A 16,535-nucleotide genomic window follows, 5' to 3' on the forward strand; every position below is an offset into this window, starting at 1 on the left:
CCTGTCCCGTATTGTTGTTTTTATCTACAGCTACGATACCAAGAAAAGCAGTGCCGGTGTAACTCTCATCTGCATTTACAGAAATCCTGATGGCTTCTGGTGTTCCAGACGGCTTTGGAACGAGGGTATCGTTGTTAAGACTGAATTTCTCGGCCATCGTAAAGTTGTACATGATAGTATCAATATCCTCGGCGATCCGTATGTCGTAAGACGTTGCTGAAACATAATTTACATCAATCTCAATGACAACTGTCGAATTCAAGTATATTACTCCACTCATCAACCGAATTAAACCAATCAATAGCAAACACATTTCACATAACCGATCTTGCATGCATTTGGCTATAAGTAGTTTAATGTATGAAAGAAATAAGGAATATCCTTTCGGAATAACAAACCTTGTCCCACGTTCATATCGCTTCCGGTAGCGGAACGACACTCAGGTCAGTAATTCGACCTGGAGGCAGGTCCAGATCCGCTGGTAGATTCTCAATAAACAATGATTCAGGAATAGAAAACCGTTGAAAACTCTGTTTCAGAACTTCATATTCGACCTCAGCTTAAATTAAACAAGGAGAAGTATTGCTATGTTTGCATGATGCGAGACATACACAAAATCTCATTTCAGCATAAGGTCATTGTGATATTTTGCAAACGGAGTTTTACTCGCAGTCTGCAGATTGACAAAACGTGAACATGAGTGCCATACTTTTTCAGGCATAATTGATTACAATATCAAGTCAAATATAACTATTAACATATTATACAACAAACGGCGAAAATCTGAATGAATGTGTATATTTTATCGTAAGAAATGCAACTTTATTTGCGCCATTTAAACATGTTCAAATGCATTATAGATTAATTGTTATTATTATCCCCACATTATCATTGTAAACTAGCAACATTTCCACACGTAGTAGTAGGCAACGATTTTGCATGTTCATGTTTAACATACGTTCTTCGATTGCAATGGCCCCTCTCAGTTTCTTTTGAACGCCTGCCTGGCCTTTCCTGCCAAAAACTTCGACACGCAAGGTCAGCCTTTTGCTTGCCATACAACTCGGCAGGATAAATGCAGAGTACGTTCCGTCGTCAACAGCAGTGTCAGGTTCTGGTAAACAAAAACACTCTTAGTCTACATGAGTGTCTTTAAAATACATACAAACTCAATATTGAAGAACACAACATTTTCTAATAAAAACTCAAATAGAAGTGACACATAACTAACCCGGGTATCATACCCTTTATTTAAGAGGCTTGCATTTGAAATTCAGTCCGAGTGGAAAGTTATCAAACGACGCGTTAAACGTAGACAAAATGCGTTACTGATGCTTTATATGTTTTGCAATACGCTATTTCATAACCAACGAATTTGTTTAAAAATATTTATGTGTCAGGAGTGAAGTTTGGCTCGTTTGAATATCTTTATATGTTTCTCTATACTTAGTGATATTTAAAAATCTGAGGAAAGGAATTCTTACAAATACAGGGGCTTTGACTAGAAAACTCAACGATTGATTTATTAAATAATTAAATATGACGCATATTTTATTTCTGTTTAAAGAAATCCCCGATCGAACCGAAGTTTTATCATTCATGCTATTTAAGGTTTCACAAAATATTTGATGCGATCTCTACTTGTATATATAATAGCTCGTTAACAGCTTTTGAATGTCAATAAATTTTATTTTTTTAGCATCCTAAGTCTCTCATTGAGAGAAACAAAGATAGTGGCATCGTAAGTGAGCTATGTTCTAACATGTCGCATGCCAATCAAAACACACTTAAGCAGATAATATTTTTTCAATATCAAATATAAACAGTTTTCACATCAATGACGTGTATTTTTGGCATACATTCGTTACCTTGTCCGTTATCTCTAAGTGTTATGTTGCACAATACGTTTTCTGACCCCTCTACAAACGCAACCACGTCCACATTAGTTACGGGTGCAAAGCCCTTTGTGACATCAGCAAGAACCACAGGCATATCTCTTCCAGAATTTGTGAAATCCATTGTTGTTTTCGAAAGGCGTGTTGTTGTCATGATTTGATTTGAGCCCGATTGCAACGAGCTAACGGTGTACTCCCAGCTAGTAACCCTACCAGAGGTAACAATTACCTGGTACTGACCGGCCTAAAGATATTAAATGCAATGAATGCAATATAACGTGTTTATTGTAAATATAAATAACCTTTTCTACAAACATGAATCGCATTCAGTGAAAAATATAGAAAATTGACACTCGCAAAACACCATAAACACCAGAATCCGATGGTCTTTTAAATAAAGGCAAGATACCAAGTGCCTATATAACACATGCCTATAAACGCAACGCAACACTTGAAATTTAAAATGACAAAAAATCAAGAATAATTTGTTGAACTATTATTTAGACATAATGTTAACACGGTGTTGATATGTTCTACTATGTTATTTGTTTATTTAAAACGATTTGGATTTATTGGATTTTTTGTTGTTCGATGGTGCCTCACTGTGTATGAATTAAGGTAAACAATAGATCTTATGTTGATACATTTAAAACATTGCTTAAACATAGCAGATCTTCCGTATATTTTTAACGTCATAACATTACCTCAAATGTTTCTGGTATCTGATACGTAAGCGATGTTCCATTAAACGATTGGTAGCGCATGACAGATTGCCCAGTTATCTCCAGAGTGAGGTTAACACTATAGCTAAGCTTCGTAAGGACGGAAATGGTTGTGTTCATGCCAGTTTCCAATGTGAAATTGAAGTTAATTTTGACAGATTGTTCGTCGACACTTTTAAACAACAGCTGCAAATACATTTAGTTCTATACTAATTTTACAATTGAGTACTTAGCACTATTATCAAGAAAGTAATTAATACAAGAACAAGTAACAAAATAAAATATGTAAAATTGCCTTATGAAGAATGAAAGATAACATGTTTACTTTTTTGCATTAGAGAAAGAATATATTTCAGACTAACCGTTTCAGGCTTTGATGTCATATCAGTAGCGCTAATGGTAATAACTTGAGAAAAGATAGCCGAAAAGCTTATGTCTCCTTTGTCCAAAAATGTGTAGTGCTTTCCTCCGGTGTCTCTGGCCAATGAAATCATTCTTTGGTCTGCTTGTTGGGATATGGACACTGTATGAATGACCACCTTTGATTCGATCGCCTTTCTCCTTGCATTCGTCAACGCCTGAGCGTTTCCGTCCACTCCGTCTGACATAAGAATGATCTCTGCATTTTCAGCAGTATTTCTAGGCATGATTTTCAGCATCTGAAAACAAATGTATGTAGTTTTAGAAGGAGTAAAAATAAATATATAACAATACTGTTCATAATAATATATGCGTGTATAAATCTAAACGTATGATCTTATGTTCTAATTTTTCTAGATAGAGCAATCATTACGTCAATCGCATGTAGTATCCCACATCCGATGCACGTGCCTCCATGCGCCGACGTTGGTAGACTAGCAACCAAATTCTTCTTGTCTGAGTCTGATATAATATGTGTCATAATGGCTGTAGTCCGAGCGTAATCGTTAAAACATACGACACCTAACCAGCTGTCTTCTTCAAGAACTCTATTGATTATGTATGTTCCAGCCCTATGTAGATTCCCGATTTTGTCGTCCTTAAACAAAACAAAACATTTTGTTATAATGCCTTGATTTGTTTTGGCTAGATTTTATTTATGTATATAAACAGAATGCGTCATGTTATAATTGTATGTAATCGTTCTACATTTATATACTATAATTAATTAAATTAAAATTGTTATACAAATACGTTTTTGTGCAGTCATTTATATAGAGACTACTAGTAAGTGTTGAATACAGATACTTTTATTAATTGAAGCTTACAAAGCATAAACCACCAGCCTTGGCGAGTGGCTTCATATTCATGCCGAACAAATTAACTTATCTGCGTTCAACACTTACCTGGTATTCTAGTAAATCATCATTTTCGGATGGCTACATTTTAATAAAAAAAGTCCGCACGGTTAAAATATGCGAACATATATCAAATGGGATATTATTTCGTCAATGCGGGCATGTTAGGATAAAATGTGATCGAGCACTAAATACATTTGTTATTATGCAGTATATCTTTATTTGACCATAATTGAAAAAGTTTCATTCTTTGATGGATGTATTATAAATAAACATTGTATATTTTATTTTACATAAACTATATTTTCGAAAATTAATCGACGCTCAAACATATCTGAACAATTTGGTATTTATGATGTTTACACGAAATATGTAAACACTCTTCTGTATTACTGTGCTCATGCTTCCAGAGGTGTCCAAGACAAACACTCTGATTGGACTGGTCTCTTGTAATACTTCAAAGATTGGTTCCGTGTTCGTTTGTTCTGGTAGAGTTGAACCTGAAGGAGCATTTGTGTTATTGCTGGAAAGTATTAAGTTTTGTAATAGTACTTCGGAATATATAGATATGGACTGGCCTTCACAAATTATCTCCAATGGTCATAACTAGGTTATCTTATACCGGGGTTTCACTCAATGGGGATCTGTCACTAACGCAACAGTTAGGCACATGTGGCGTATCCTGATAGTTCACTGATATTCTTCCGACCTAAACGTAACTTTCACGATTTTGGTTATATCAGGTTGGTCATGAACGTGTTTATCAAGAAGACTATAGACCTTACTATTAATATCCACGACACTCCTCGGATCATCAAGGTCTAATGCAATCTCTTACGGTTCTGCTTCGTAAGCCTCATATGAACGCTACGATAACAGCGAATGGAACACGAATATCGTCACGTTACGATAGATAATGATTTGTCTATCACGAGTTTATCGATTGTATTCATGGTTTGAGCTAGTAATTCCTACGTTAGTTATTCTTTAGATCACTATGCTTCGTAATAGAACTGAATGTTTTCTCCACCAGAATTTTAATGTATGATAAAATACGTTTTTTCTTGCTTTGTTACGATGCAATGCGACTTGACACGATACGATATAACATTCTTTATTGGCAATTTGTGTCGCAGTTTATCGTGTTAATCGAAGACATTTATGAAATGTTATAAATGGTTCACTTTTAACACGATTACGTCGACTTGCTTCAAAATGTGCTTAAACGTGATAAGATGTGCGCGCGTAACACCGAATTACAATCTAAATATTTGAAACAATGCATAAACTGTAATTTTGAAATTTATGAATACTTAGATTGGTGAATGTCGTTTTTAAATTCAAGCTAGATTAAAAACAGCAGTATGATCCAATTTACGAACAGGTTTCAAGTAAAGGATGGTATAAAATTATCAGAAGGCTTAGTAGTTGCTATTTTTTTAATAAGATAAACACAAATTAAACTTAAACGACTGTTTCAGTACAAATGAACCAATGTTTATTTGGAGTCTTTTGAATGAAACATACTCAGTGTAATTTTTTTTAAACCGATAATTGATATTGAACATAATTTGGTTATACTCGTGTTTATCATGAAAACCTTTCGCGTTCATGGCGATGCATACCTGTGCGGAAATCAGAGTGTTCTCTCATTACTTCCCATGCGCTCTTCCCATTGCAGCGAATATTTTGTTTCGTAGGCGCCTTCTTGTTGTGCCTTTGCCAGGCTGGAACGGACGGGTCATCTTTATCGCAGAAAAAGTTCACCTACATTGCATATTTATGTAAATGAATAGTGAATGACACGTTGCCTTTCATATAAAGAGTGAAGTAATTGTTTGCACTCACTGGATATATGAGGCCAAGAATTGACACATTTTTAAGGGTCTACATGAGTTTTAATACAAGCTTCATATAGCACCAAACATAAAAGTAAGTGGAAAGTGTTACAATTAATGATAATTGTAATTTAACCATAGTTCTATAATTCTTGAATGTGTTAATACCACAATAAACATTGGAATACGGAATAATTTTGTACCTGCAATGTCATAGCGGAAAGGTAAATTATCGCATAAAAAACATAAAATCAAAATAGTCATTTACAATTTTAAATGTTAATGCTTATATACATAGTTAATATATCAGTGGTTGACGCACTGGCAAACAATATGGAAAAAAAACAGACGTACGGACGGGATGTTCTGGTATCCCATAATTGAAGCGTTTGCTGTCTGTTGAAGGTGCGGGCAAAATGAACACATTTTTGACATTGTTACGCTACTATTTGTTGGATCACAGTCCTTCGCACTTGTGCACACAGGTCCTTTGCCAGTTTGCCCTTGTATTTGGTCGGTGCAACTGACAATTATATACATAAATTTAATAGTACCATGCTTAATTTGGTAATATATTTACAATCCATCTTTAATCAATAAAAGCAGCTCTTTGTATTCAGGTGTAACTTTAAGTAATGAACAAATTCTAGGTTTTACAATAATGCTCATTGTTGGCATTGGTATTGTGGATATTTAATCCTAAAAGATTTCAATATTGTTTTGAAATGACTTAAACATCGATCAAATGAATGAATTACGTATTGAATTTGAATTACGATGAAGTAAAAACCAGCCATATGAAACAATTCTTATTTATTCTATATACTAAGTATGTTTGCTCGTTTGTTTGATTGTTTCCACACTTTTCCCGGGAAAACTGGGTAACCAGTGCTAAGTGCAAATATATATATATATATATATATATATATATATATATATATATATATATATATATATATATATATATATATATATATATATATATATATATATATATATATATACGTTCGGATTTACAGTTCTGCGCTCTACCCGGCCCGACATTTTTAGACATGTGAGATATGGTCTAAATTTCTAATTACATGATCAAAATCATTATAATAATGTGTTATATTAAAAACAAATTACACAATAAGGTAAAAATTAACAAGTAAATCAAAAATTTCAACTTGCCATCCTTACAAAATTAATGTATTGACACAGAAGTTAATGTTTTCCGTTGTTATCTTATGTAGCACTTGAAGAAAATAGCAAAGCGCGTGTTTTTTTTGGCAAAGGGAAATAAAAATAACTCACTAAATGCAATTAGAAAAATGGCATTACGGATGTTCTTTTACAACGAAGATTAAAAGTGGCAACGCAATATTTAGTACATACAGTACATGGGCTTCTCATGTCTACCCTCGTCCAAGTAAAAGGCATACACGGATTATCTTTAACAACATATATTATAAATAGCAACGCAATTTTCAGTACATACACAGTGGGTTTCCATCTCCCTTCATCAAGGTAAAACTTCAGGGGGTCAGGAGAAGGGTAGTATTCACTGAATAGACCCCACCGTAACTGACCCCATTCGTGAACAATCACTTTTTCTAAAGATTATAATCAAGTGAATTATTAAATTAAAATTTCATTTTTAATATTCATAAAGTAGATCTAGCATAAAGACACTTTTAAGCAAAATATATTATTTTCATTTTTCTCGATTATCTTTTGCTTTATCAAGTCATCAGTTGATGTAATTGTTTAGAAAATATTGACAAAATGTTTTTTTACGGTGGCATAGACGTGACATTCACTTCTCTTTTTTTAAATTGCTCTTCTCTTTTTTCTAGAAAAAGAGGAGTGCAAAACTAAATAAAAGCGGCGTGCAATTAAAAAAAGAGCGGTGCCTCTCTTGTTTTAAATTGCTCTCCTCTTTTTTCTATCTCGTAGCCACGAGTTAGCTATATCGTGGCAACGAGATAGAAAAAAGAGGAGTGCAAAACTAAATAAAAGCGGCGTACAATTAAAAAAAGAGCGGTGCAGTAAAAAAAAGGCAGAGTGCATTAAACAAAAGAGTAGAGAATTTTCGCTATCTCGAGATCCCGACTTAGCTCAGCCAATCAAATTGTTTGTTATGTCAATTTACTAGAGTTGCGACACCTTAAGGGTTTCGCGGGATGGAATGAGTGGAGAGTTCAAATCAAATTGAAAATCGATTATTTCAAAATAAAAAATTTGTTCGAAAAAATATGTGGGCAGTGGGTACGAAAAAAAAAATAATTTGGGTACGAAAACAAATTTGAGTACGAAAAAAAAAAGGGTACGAACAAAATAAAGGTACGAAAAACTATTTGGGTACGAAAAAAATGGGTACGAATAAAAAATTAGGTACGAACAAATTTGTGTACGAAAAAAATTTGAGTACGACATATGGGTACGAAAAAATTTGGGTATGAACAAATTTGTGTACGAAGAAATAATGGGTACGAACATAATATGGGCAGGAAAAAAAACTAATTTGGTTACGAAAACAAATTAGAGTACGAATAAATAAAGGAAACAAAAAAATTAGGGTACGAAAATTATTTGGGTTCGAAAAAAATTTGTACAAATAAAAATTTGGGTACGAAACAAATTTGGGTACTAAAAAAATGGGTACGATTTTTTTTTATTTGGGTACGAAAAAAATGGGTATGAAAAAAAAATTGGGTACGAACAAATTTGGGTACGAAAAAGATTGGTACGGAAAAAAAAATGGGTACGAACAAATTTTGGTACGAAAAACATACGGGTACGAAAAAAATGGGTACGAAAAAAAAATTGGGTACGAAAACAATTGGGAACAAAAAACATTTGGGTACGAAATAATGGGTACGAAAAAAAAAATTGTTACGAAAAAAAATTGGTACGAACAAAAATTTAGGTACGAAAAAAATGGGTACGAAAAAAATTGGGCACGAAAAAAAAGGGGTACGAAAAAAATTGGGTACGAAAAATTTGGATACGAAAAACATTTGGGTACGAAACTAATGGGTACGAATTTTTTTTTAGGTACGAACAAATTTGGGTACGAAAAACATTTGGGTACGACAAAAATGATTACGAAAATCGAAAAATTGGGGTATGAAAAATCTAATTTGAATTGTCTAGCCCGTGAATTGTCTCCTGGGGGTGAATTGTCTTGGGGTTGCTATTAAGGCTACATGTACTTCCGGCCAAGCCACGTGTTTATAGCGATTGCGCACTAAAAAACACCACTTTTTCGTGATTTTAATCAAAAATTAGATTTTTCCCAGTAATAACGAATACGCCAACAGGTAGATCGCGTTATATGTACAGTTAATGGAAAATTTCATAGGGCCATACATTGTAACTCTGTGAAAAATCATCTGACCAGAACCGGCTGATAATATGCATGTCTCCTCTTGGTAGTGAAGCTTCCCATTAAGTTAAATTGAATTCCAGTCATTAGTTGCTGAGAAATAGCCCGACAAAAATTATGCACGGACGGACAGACGAAGCGGCGACTATATGCTACCCCCTTAAAAAATTTGAGGACAGCATAATAAAAAAGTTGTGGCAATTTAAAGGTGGTACGCAAACTTTAAAATAGATTTATCAATTATATGCTTATTCTTAGTGAAAAAAAGGCCATAATTGTTACAAAATGCTTGATACAGTTATCTGCTTTTGTTTATACATTGGGGTCATGTTGGTTAAGAAGCAAAATACATGTATGAAAGCAATATGTCAATGGACATAGGAAATATATTCGAGGTGGTACGCAAACATTCCAATGCGCGCACCTACGCCGGGGTGAGTAGGATAGCTACACTATATATATTTCATATATAATAGTCGAGCTAAAAAGTAAATATACTATAAACAACAAGCTTACCTCAATCACAATTTTAATGCAATGCAGTTAAACAATAAAGTTACAATGATATGCCAGGGATTGAAACTAACTTTTTACTATTGTGGGCAACCATCTTTAGTATTTTGGTTGCCCAGATAAAGAATAACGAGCCCAGAAATATGAACATGTGAATATTATTATACATTTTTTAAATAAAATAATAGATAATTATATACATTTGCTGAAAATACACATGTTCAATGCATGATGTATTATTATGAGCCTGAATTGAATCATGTCCTATTCCTATATAATGAATGTTATTTAACTAGTATTGATCCATGGTGATCAATTGTTTTTCAATTTTTATTGCACTGAATTGTTTTAAGATTTAAAAAAAAACAAGTTTACCAACTTTTGAAATTGAGTTGCCCAGGCCAAAATCTACTTGCCCCGGGCTCATGGGAAACCACTTATTTCCATCCCTGTATGCTCTTCATTTTCTGTTCTTCCATCCCATTCTCAAAATTAATTTTAAAGCACAATATTTTTTAATAACATTTGTATGAATTACTAACCATTATCACCCAAAACACAATTTTACAACGCTGTAATCGTGTCGTAGAGATTTAGTTTACTATTATCAGTGTTCTCTTTAAATACCGGCAGCCAGCGATTCTGCCCGTTACATTTACTCTTACATTTACATGACGGCTTTTTTTCCCAAATATATCAAGTAAATATCATAAATGCTTTTGTTTTACTGCATAGTTGCCGGCCATATAACTGGTACTCAATTTTCTGGAAAACACTGAATTATGCATGAAAAACACACAATACTTAAAATCTTAGATTCGTTTTAAAAATAAATTGACACTTATAGCTTGTCGCCATTAAAATCCAAAGATTCAAATAATTTTCCACGAGGTACGTCAACAATTGCGTAATCAAATGAATGAAAAATAAAAGTAAACAAAGCCGGATTTTACATAAATTCCAGTTTGATAAACACAACAAGGTAAAGGTACCCTGTAGTCGGTCAGATATAATAATAATACAGTTAGTAAGGCTCGTACCCTGGGTACGGTAAATATACTAAAACGTACCCGGGAATTTTAACACTAAATCTGTTGTTGTCGGGTATTTTGTAAAAATTAATTATGTTTACATTTATGTCAATTTTCTGTTCAATGGCATTTATATTATCAAAACTCATTGTTAAAATCAATGATGTGATTTAATTTTAAATCTTAAATTGTTTAAAGTCGCGTCATTGTATGACGTCGTCAAGTATAATATTTTCCGCGACATCGCACGCTCACTTTTTACCGTCATAGATTTTTTTAAAGAAACATTATTTGGTTTGCAAGGTCCGTTAAATGGGGAATGGTTAAATGGTATTTATATTATGTTTTAACAATTAATTCATGCTGTGTAATAAATATTGAATAAGATATTTCGATATTGATTGAACATGTTTCAAATTGTTATTTATGAAACCTCTTATTCTAATGAGTGTATGCTATTATATTATACTTTGAAAAGCATATCTGTTGTACTATAATCTTATTATTCATTCTTTATTGTTAATTTCATTTATTGTAGAGAATCGTCAATGTTACATCTAGTTGCCAATGCTTGTCGTTAGTGTTAGTTTTCAATGCTTGTTATCATTGTTGTCAATTTTAGTTGTCAATCCTTATCGTCATTATACATGAAGGAAATAAAAGCAGAAACAGAGACGTATTCTTGATTACTTGATTATTCCTACGGCGTCCTCTCAACACTCATACTAAAAAGCATGTTGATGCAGATTTTTTAAAAGAGAAGTTTCTTTAAGGTAAACAATATTGTTTTACGTTAATCGGTAGCATGTTTAACAATATCGGGTTTTGGGCGGATATACAACTCGGATACAATCTAATATTTGCGGGTATGTTTAAGTTTATTTACCGTACCCGGGGTACATGTAAGTAAAGTTAAGAGTACCCGGGGTACATGTACTGGTAAGTAGTACCCGAGCCGAGAATGACCAATCGAGCCTTAGTAAGTGAGTGATGGTGTATGGGATAACATGCACTGAGGGTGTATATTTTTCATGAACAAGTCAATTGAAGGTGTTAGAGATGCATTGATCCATAAGATTAAAAAGGGTAATTAACCACGGGCTTATTAAAATTAAAATGATGACATTACATTGTACCAGCTGTTTATTGTTGCAATATTTTAAATAATGTAAACAACTTACCTTGTATTAAGTTGGCACATTGTTGTCAGGTGTAGAAACTTTTTATACTTATTTCTCTTAAGTTGCACTGGCTGAACCAAAAGAATTATGTAGTCGTTTCTAAATAATCACGAAACAACCTACTAATGCATATATGCTTGCCAGTTACTGAGTTTGTGCATTTCCATTCATTATAGTATCGGCCTTGGCAAACAGCGTAGAATCAGATGAGACGCTGTGTGGTGTCTGCTATTTCGTTACGCTGAAGATTTCCATATCGGATTATCCGCGGGTGTTTTTATGTCAAATGTTATGGTTTTTCAATAGATCGTATACTTATCGTCAAAACAGCGAATTAGCGTTCACTTTATATCATTTCTGATGATCTTATTTTGTAAATATTTTCTGAGTGTTAATTCCTACGTTGCTATGTCGTCAGCCATTTTGACGGTTGCTTTGTTTACTTTCGGTTTCCACTATAAACGAAATTAATTGATTTGCTGCTCGCGTTTATTTATTGATTAAATAATAAATTATTAAACCCTAATAATGTAATTGTCTGAATATCATTTATATTCAAGATATTATCGGATAAATAGAATACCATTCTAATACCAGTGTGTACTTACATTTATCTCGGAAAGCCTAGCCGTGTAAACCTCTCTTCAACTCGTCGCACACAATACGTTGAATAACACATAGATTTATGTCATGTTTATTAAAAAACCACACTGTGCACAAAAGACATGCATGTGTACTTCCGATTGATATTCAAACACAATTATTACGTCTTTGTTTATCGATTAAACGCCTAACTTTATATTAAATTAATAACGCGTAACGTCAGTTTCTTTGTTTCGTAGCAAGATGGAAGCTAGCCTAAGCGCTTTTCATGACGTCATGCGCGCGTGCTCTTTCCCATAAAAATATTTAAACGCAAAATACTCGAAAACTTGATTTTTCCCAGGTATAACGCCTACGCCAACAGGTAGATCGCATTCTTGTCCATATACATGTCAAATTTCAGCAAACGTGCTAAGCCAGTTTTCAAGAAACTCAAATCGCAGTGATTCTCGCCACCTTAACGAAACTTAGCCCCCTTTATCATTCGTTCGAATGAACGTCATCAATGATGACGTCCAATACATCACTCATTCCATAAAGTTTAGTCTGGATTACCTGCCCCTTTTTATACAAAGAGTCAGCAGGTACAGACGAACTTTGAGCGGAGGCGATAACTGGTCTATAGTAAGTTAACTAGCAAATTTTCAAAGGTGCTTCGTTGTGCAAATTATTTATCTCTTAATCAGTATTATAATTAAGTTGTTCAATGGTATGACTCATTTTCACGGAACGATTGATTTTGTATGAGATTTTTCATTCTTCATAAGTGGAATAGTTTTCGGATAAATATATGGAGAATGTAATTTCGGATAATATTTATTATATGGGTTAAAATTACCGTCAAAATCCTTATTTTTGTCAATGATATGTACATTTTTGGCTTACATAATATAATTTATTCTGTTTATAAATCGATAATGTATTTGTACATCCATTTATTTTGATTGTTTTATCAATGCTCATTTATAACAAACAACTATATAATAAATTTTACAAGCCACTGCTCATTCTAATAGAACTATTCCTTGGTGGGATGATAATCCTGTGTAACCAAGGTCTAATTATTTAAACTAGCCCTGACACTACACTGCTTTCTTCTTTTTTTCAGGTTATCAACAGCCAGTCAGTTACAGATGCATTGCGACAGAGACGTTGTTATCTACGTCTCTGATTGCGAACACAGAATTAAACAACATTGGTCATAATGTAAGCATAATTAAGCTCCAATATTGGATATAAAAGTCAACAGAACTATTTGCAGTTTGAGCAATGAGCACAGAATTGAGCATTGAGCACAAACAAGATAATAGCTAATGAAGTTTTGATCTGCTGATGCAAACAAACTAACCTGAGCTTATACAATTTTATTTCGTGCATTAAGTTCTAATCTGTGCTCTCAGCTCAAACATGTCACAAATAATCCTTTTTTTCTGGAGCTGTTTATTACCTATTAACAAAGATTTCCTAAAACTGGAAACAATTTTCCTAATATTTTTAGCAAAATGTACAATTGTAAACCAATGAATATCTTGAACATCTTCATATATATATATATATATATATATATATATATATATATATATATATATATATATATATATATATATATACACATTATATTTGCAGCTTACATACAAGAGATCGGCGGAGCAGGAAGAAGCCATGTTGATGCCCTGGCCATTCTCTTTTTTAACAAATCAGTCATTGCATCTGCACATATGACCAGAGAAATGAAGGACTATTGTGGAAACTCAACTGCCGAAGAACTTCAGTTAACCAGTATTTTGGTTTTGAAACTAAGAAAGTCTAACAGTTTTCAATTTGTTGTGATTTGTGTAATAATGAACTGTGGATAGAATATGATTTTATTAAACTGTCACCTAACTAAAAGCATACATATTATTATTACAAGATTCCTTGATTAATTGAATTTCACATCTTTTTAGGAAAGTCTATCCTCGAATATTTTAAATATCTTAAATATATTTGATTGGATTGATAAATTTATCATTTATGTTTGATGAAAATGTATATTCTATGTTGAATTAATGCATATGTAAGTGTGAGTGTGTGTGTATGTTTGTGTGTTTCTGAGGATAATGCGTATGGGTGAAAATGTGTGAGAATGGTACGGGAGTTGCGTGATTTTTGTTTATAAATTAACATTTGTTTGTAACGATATACCATGTAGTATAAGTAACCTAATAAAGTTCTTTTCTGTTATGTTCTTAATTGTGCTGCTATGCTTATTTTGGTTGAAAAATGATCAAATCTACCTTAAAAAGAACTAACTTATAAATAATTGACTTTTGACATATTTAAAGAAAGTGTCAATAAAAAAAGATTGGGTGGGGATACAAAACAGAGGGTCAATCTGGTGACCAGAAACAAGATTTTTTTTGGCCTTAAGGGAAACAGTTTAGTAATAAAAATTCATTGTCTATAACAATGTTTTTAAAATTCAAACATTCTATGTAATTTGAATAAAGAGTTCAGAACTATTAAGCATAATAATGTAACCCTATTTTTTAACGTCCAATTTCATAATAACACTTAATTTGGTTCTGAGAAATCCATGTGTGCAGTTCTTCCGTGTTAATCTTCTTTACCGGATTTTAAGCTCGACTATTATATATGAAATATATATAGTGGAGCTATCCTACTCACCCCGGCGTCGGCGTTCCCGTTAGCTTGCAAATGTTAAAGTTTGCGTATCACCCCAAATATTTTCAATGTCCCTTGACATATTGCTTTCATATTTTGCATACTTCTTAACCAACATGACCCCAACCTACAAACAAGAGCAAACAATTCTATCAAGCATTTTGTTATAATTATGGCCCTTTTTCCATTTTGAATATGCTTATTATTGATAAATCTATGTTAAAGTTTGCGTACGTCCCCAAATATTTTCAATGTCCCTTGACATTGCTTTCATTTTTTGCATACTTCTTTACCAACATGACCCCAACCTATAAACAAGAGCAGACAACTCTATCAATGATTTTGTAATAATTGTGGCCCTTTTTCCACTTAGAATATGCATATTATTGATAAATCTATGTTAAAGTTTGCGTACCACCCCAAATATTTTCAATGTCCCTTGACATATTGCTTTCATATTTTGCATACTTCTTTACCAACATGACCCCAACCTATAAACAAGAGCAGACACATTTATCAAGCATTTTGTAATAATTATGGCACTTTTTCACTTAGAATATGCATATTATTGATAAATCTATGTTAAAGTTTGCGTACCACCCCAAATATTTTCAATGTCCCTTAACATATTGCTTTCATATTTTGCAAACTTATTTAACAACATGACGCCAATATATAAACAAGAGCAGACAACTGTACCAATCATTTTGTAAGAATTATGGCCCTTTTTTTATTATAGTAACTGAATATTTTGTTAAATTTTGTGTTTAGATCCACTTTCTTTCAAACTTCAAATATTTTCTTACTATCATGAGGGTACTGTACCTGCCAAGTTCAATTTGACCTTGATCTTTGAATGACCTTGACTTTGAAGGTCAAGAGTAAATTGTAGTTAAATTGCCATTAAATCTTTATGTTCAGATTTTATTAATACTTTGACAAAACAACACTTACCTGAATACCACAATGGATTCCACCCAACCCAAATAATAATAATTTTTTCTTTGAAACATGGTTAAAAAAATCAGAGACGTAGATAACAGTCAGATTTATAGTCCAATGTCCATGATGAAAAATTCTTATGTGATTATGATTTTTCTTCAGAAACATTAATACCCTGCCCCATACGATAATGGCTCTTATGCTTACATGTTTGTTGCCTGCATAACTGCAGAATATTAGCCGTTTTCTTCCAATATGTTATTTGTAATATCAACAACTTGCTTAATATGTGTTATGATTTATAAATTGCTTAATTTTTGTTATGCCAGGTGTATTGATATTTGTTCATGAATTATGAAGTTTTGATGAAATATTATTAAACTGTAAAAACTATGTTCATGCATTCTTTTATTGCACAGACAAAATTGTTAATAGTTACAGAGGTTTATGAAGACACTGTATCACATAAATGGTTGCATAGACTCCTCTGTAGAAGCCG

The 16,535-nt window shown here is 32.9% G+C and overlaps 2 protein-coding genes and 1 long non-coding RNA gene across 3 annotated transcripts in view; 1 reads left to right on the forward strand and 2 right to left on the reverse strand.

Moving 5' to 3' along the window:
• Window positions 1–16,535, reverse strand: part of LOC127870708 (calcium-activated chloride channel regulator 1-like) — a 55,800-nt gene that overhangs the window by 768 nt on the left and 38,497 nt on the right. The gene's annotated exons all lie outside the window — the stretch shown is intronic.
• LOC127870713 (calcium-activated chloride channel regulator 1-like) lies at window positions 70–12,770 on the reverse strand. Its single transcript, XM_052413151.1, has 11 exons — window positions 12,436–12,770; window positions 6,087–6,255; window positions 5,520–5,661; window positions 4,288–4,394; window positions 3,411–3,635; window positions 2,980–3,276; window positions 2,600–2,803; window positions 1,869–2,139; window positions 959–1,114; window positions 399–559; window positions 70–216 (listed from the first exon to the last, which is right to left on the reverse strand). Exons 2-10 carry the CDS (start codon window positions 6,165–6,167, stop codon window positions 411–413), a joined length of 1,632 nt encoding a protein of 543 aa, XP_052269111.1. The 5' UTR covers window positions 6,168–6,255; window positions 12,436–12,770; the 3' UTR covers window positions 70–216; window positions 399–410.
• LOC127870722 (uncharacterized) lies at window positions 12,916–14,653 on the forward strand. Its single transcript, XR_008044891.1, has 3 exons — window positions 12,916–13,054; window positions 13,539–13,636; window positions 14,057–14,653. It is a non-coding gene; the product is annotated as an uncharacterized LOC127870722 (long non-coding RNA).

This window comes from Dreissena polymorpha, chromosome 3 (assembly GCF_020536995.1).
Source record: "Dreissena polymorpha isolate Duluth1 chromosome 3, UMN_Dpol_1.0, whole genome shotgun sequence".
Lineage (NCBI taxonomy): Eukaryota > Metazoa > Mollusca > Bivalvia > Myida > Dreissenidae > Dreissena > Dreissena polymorpha.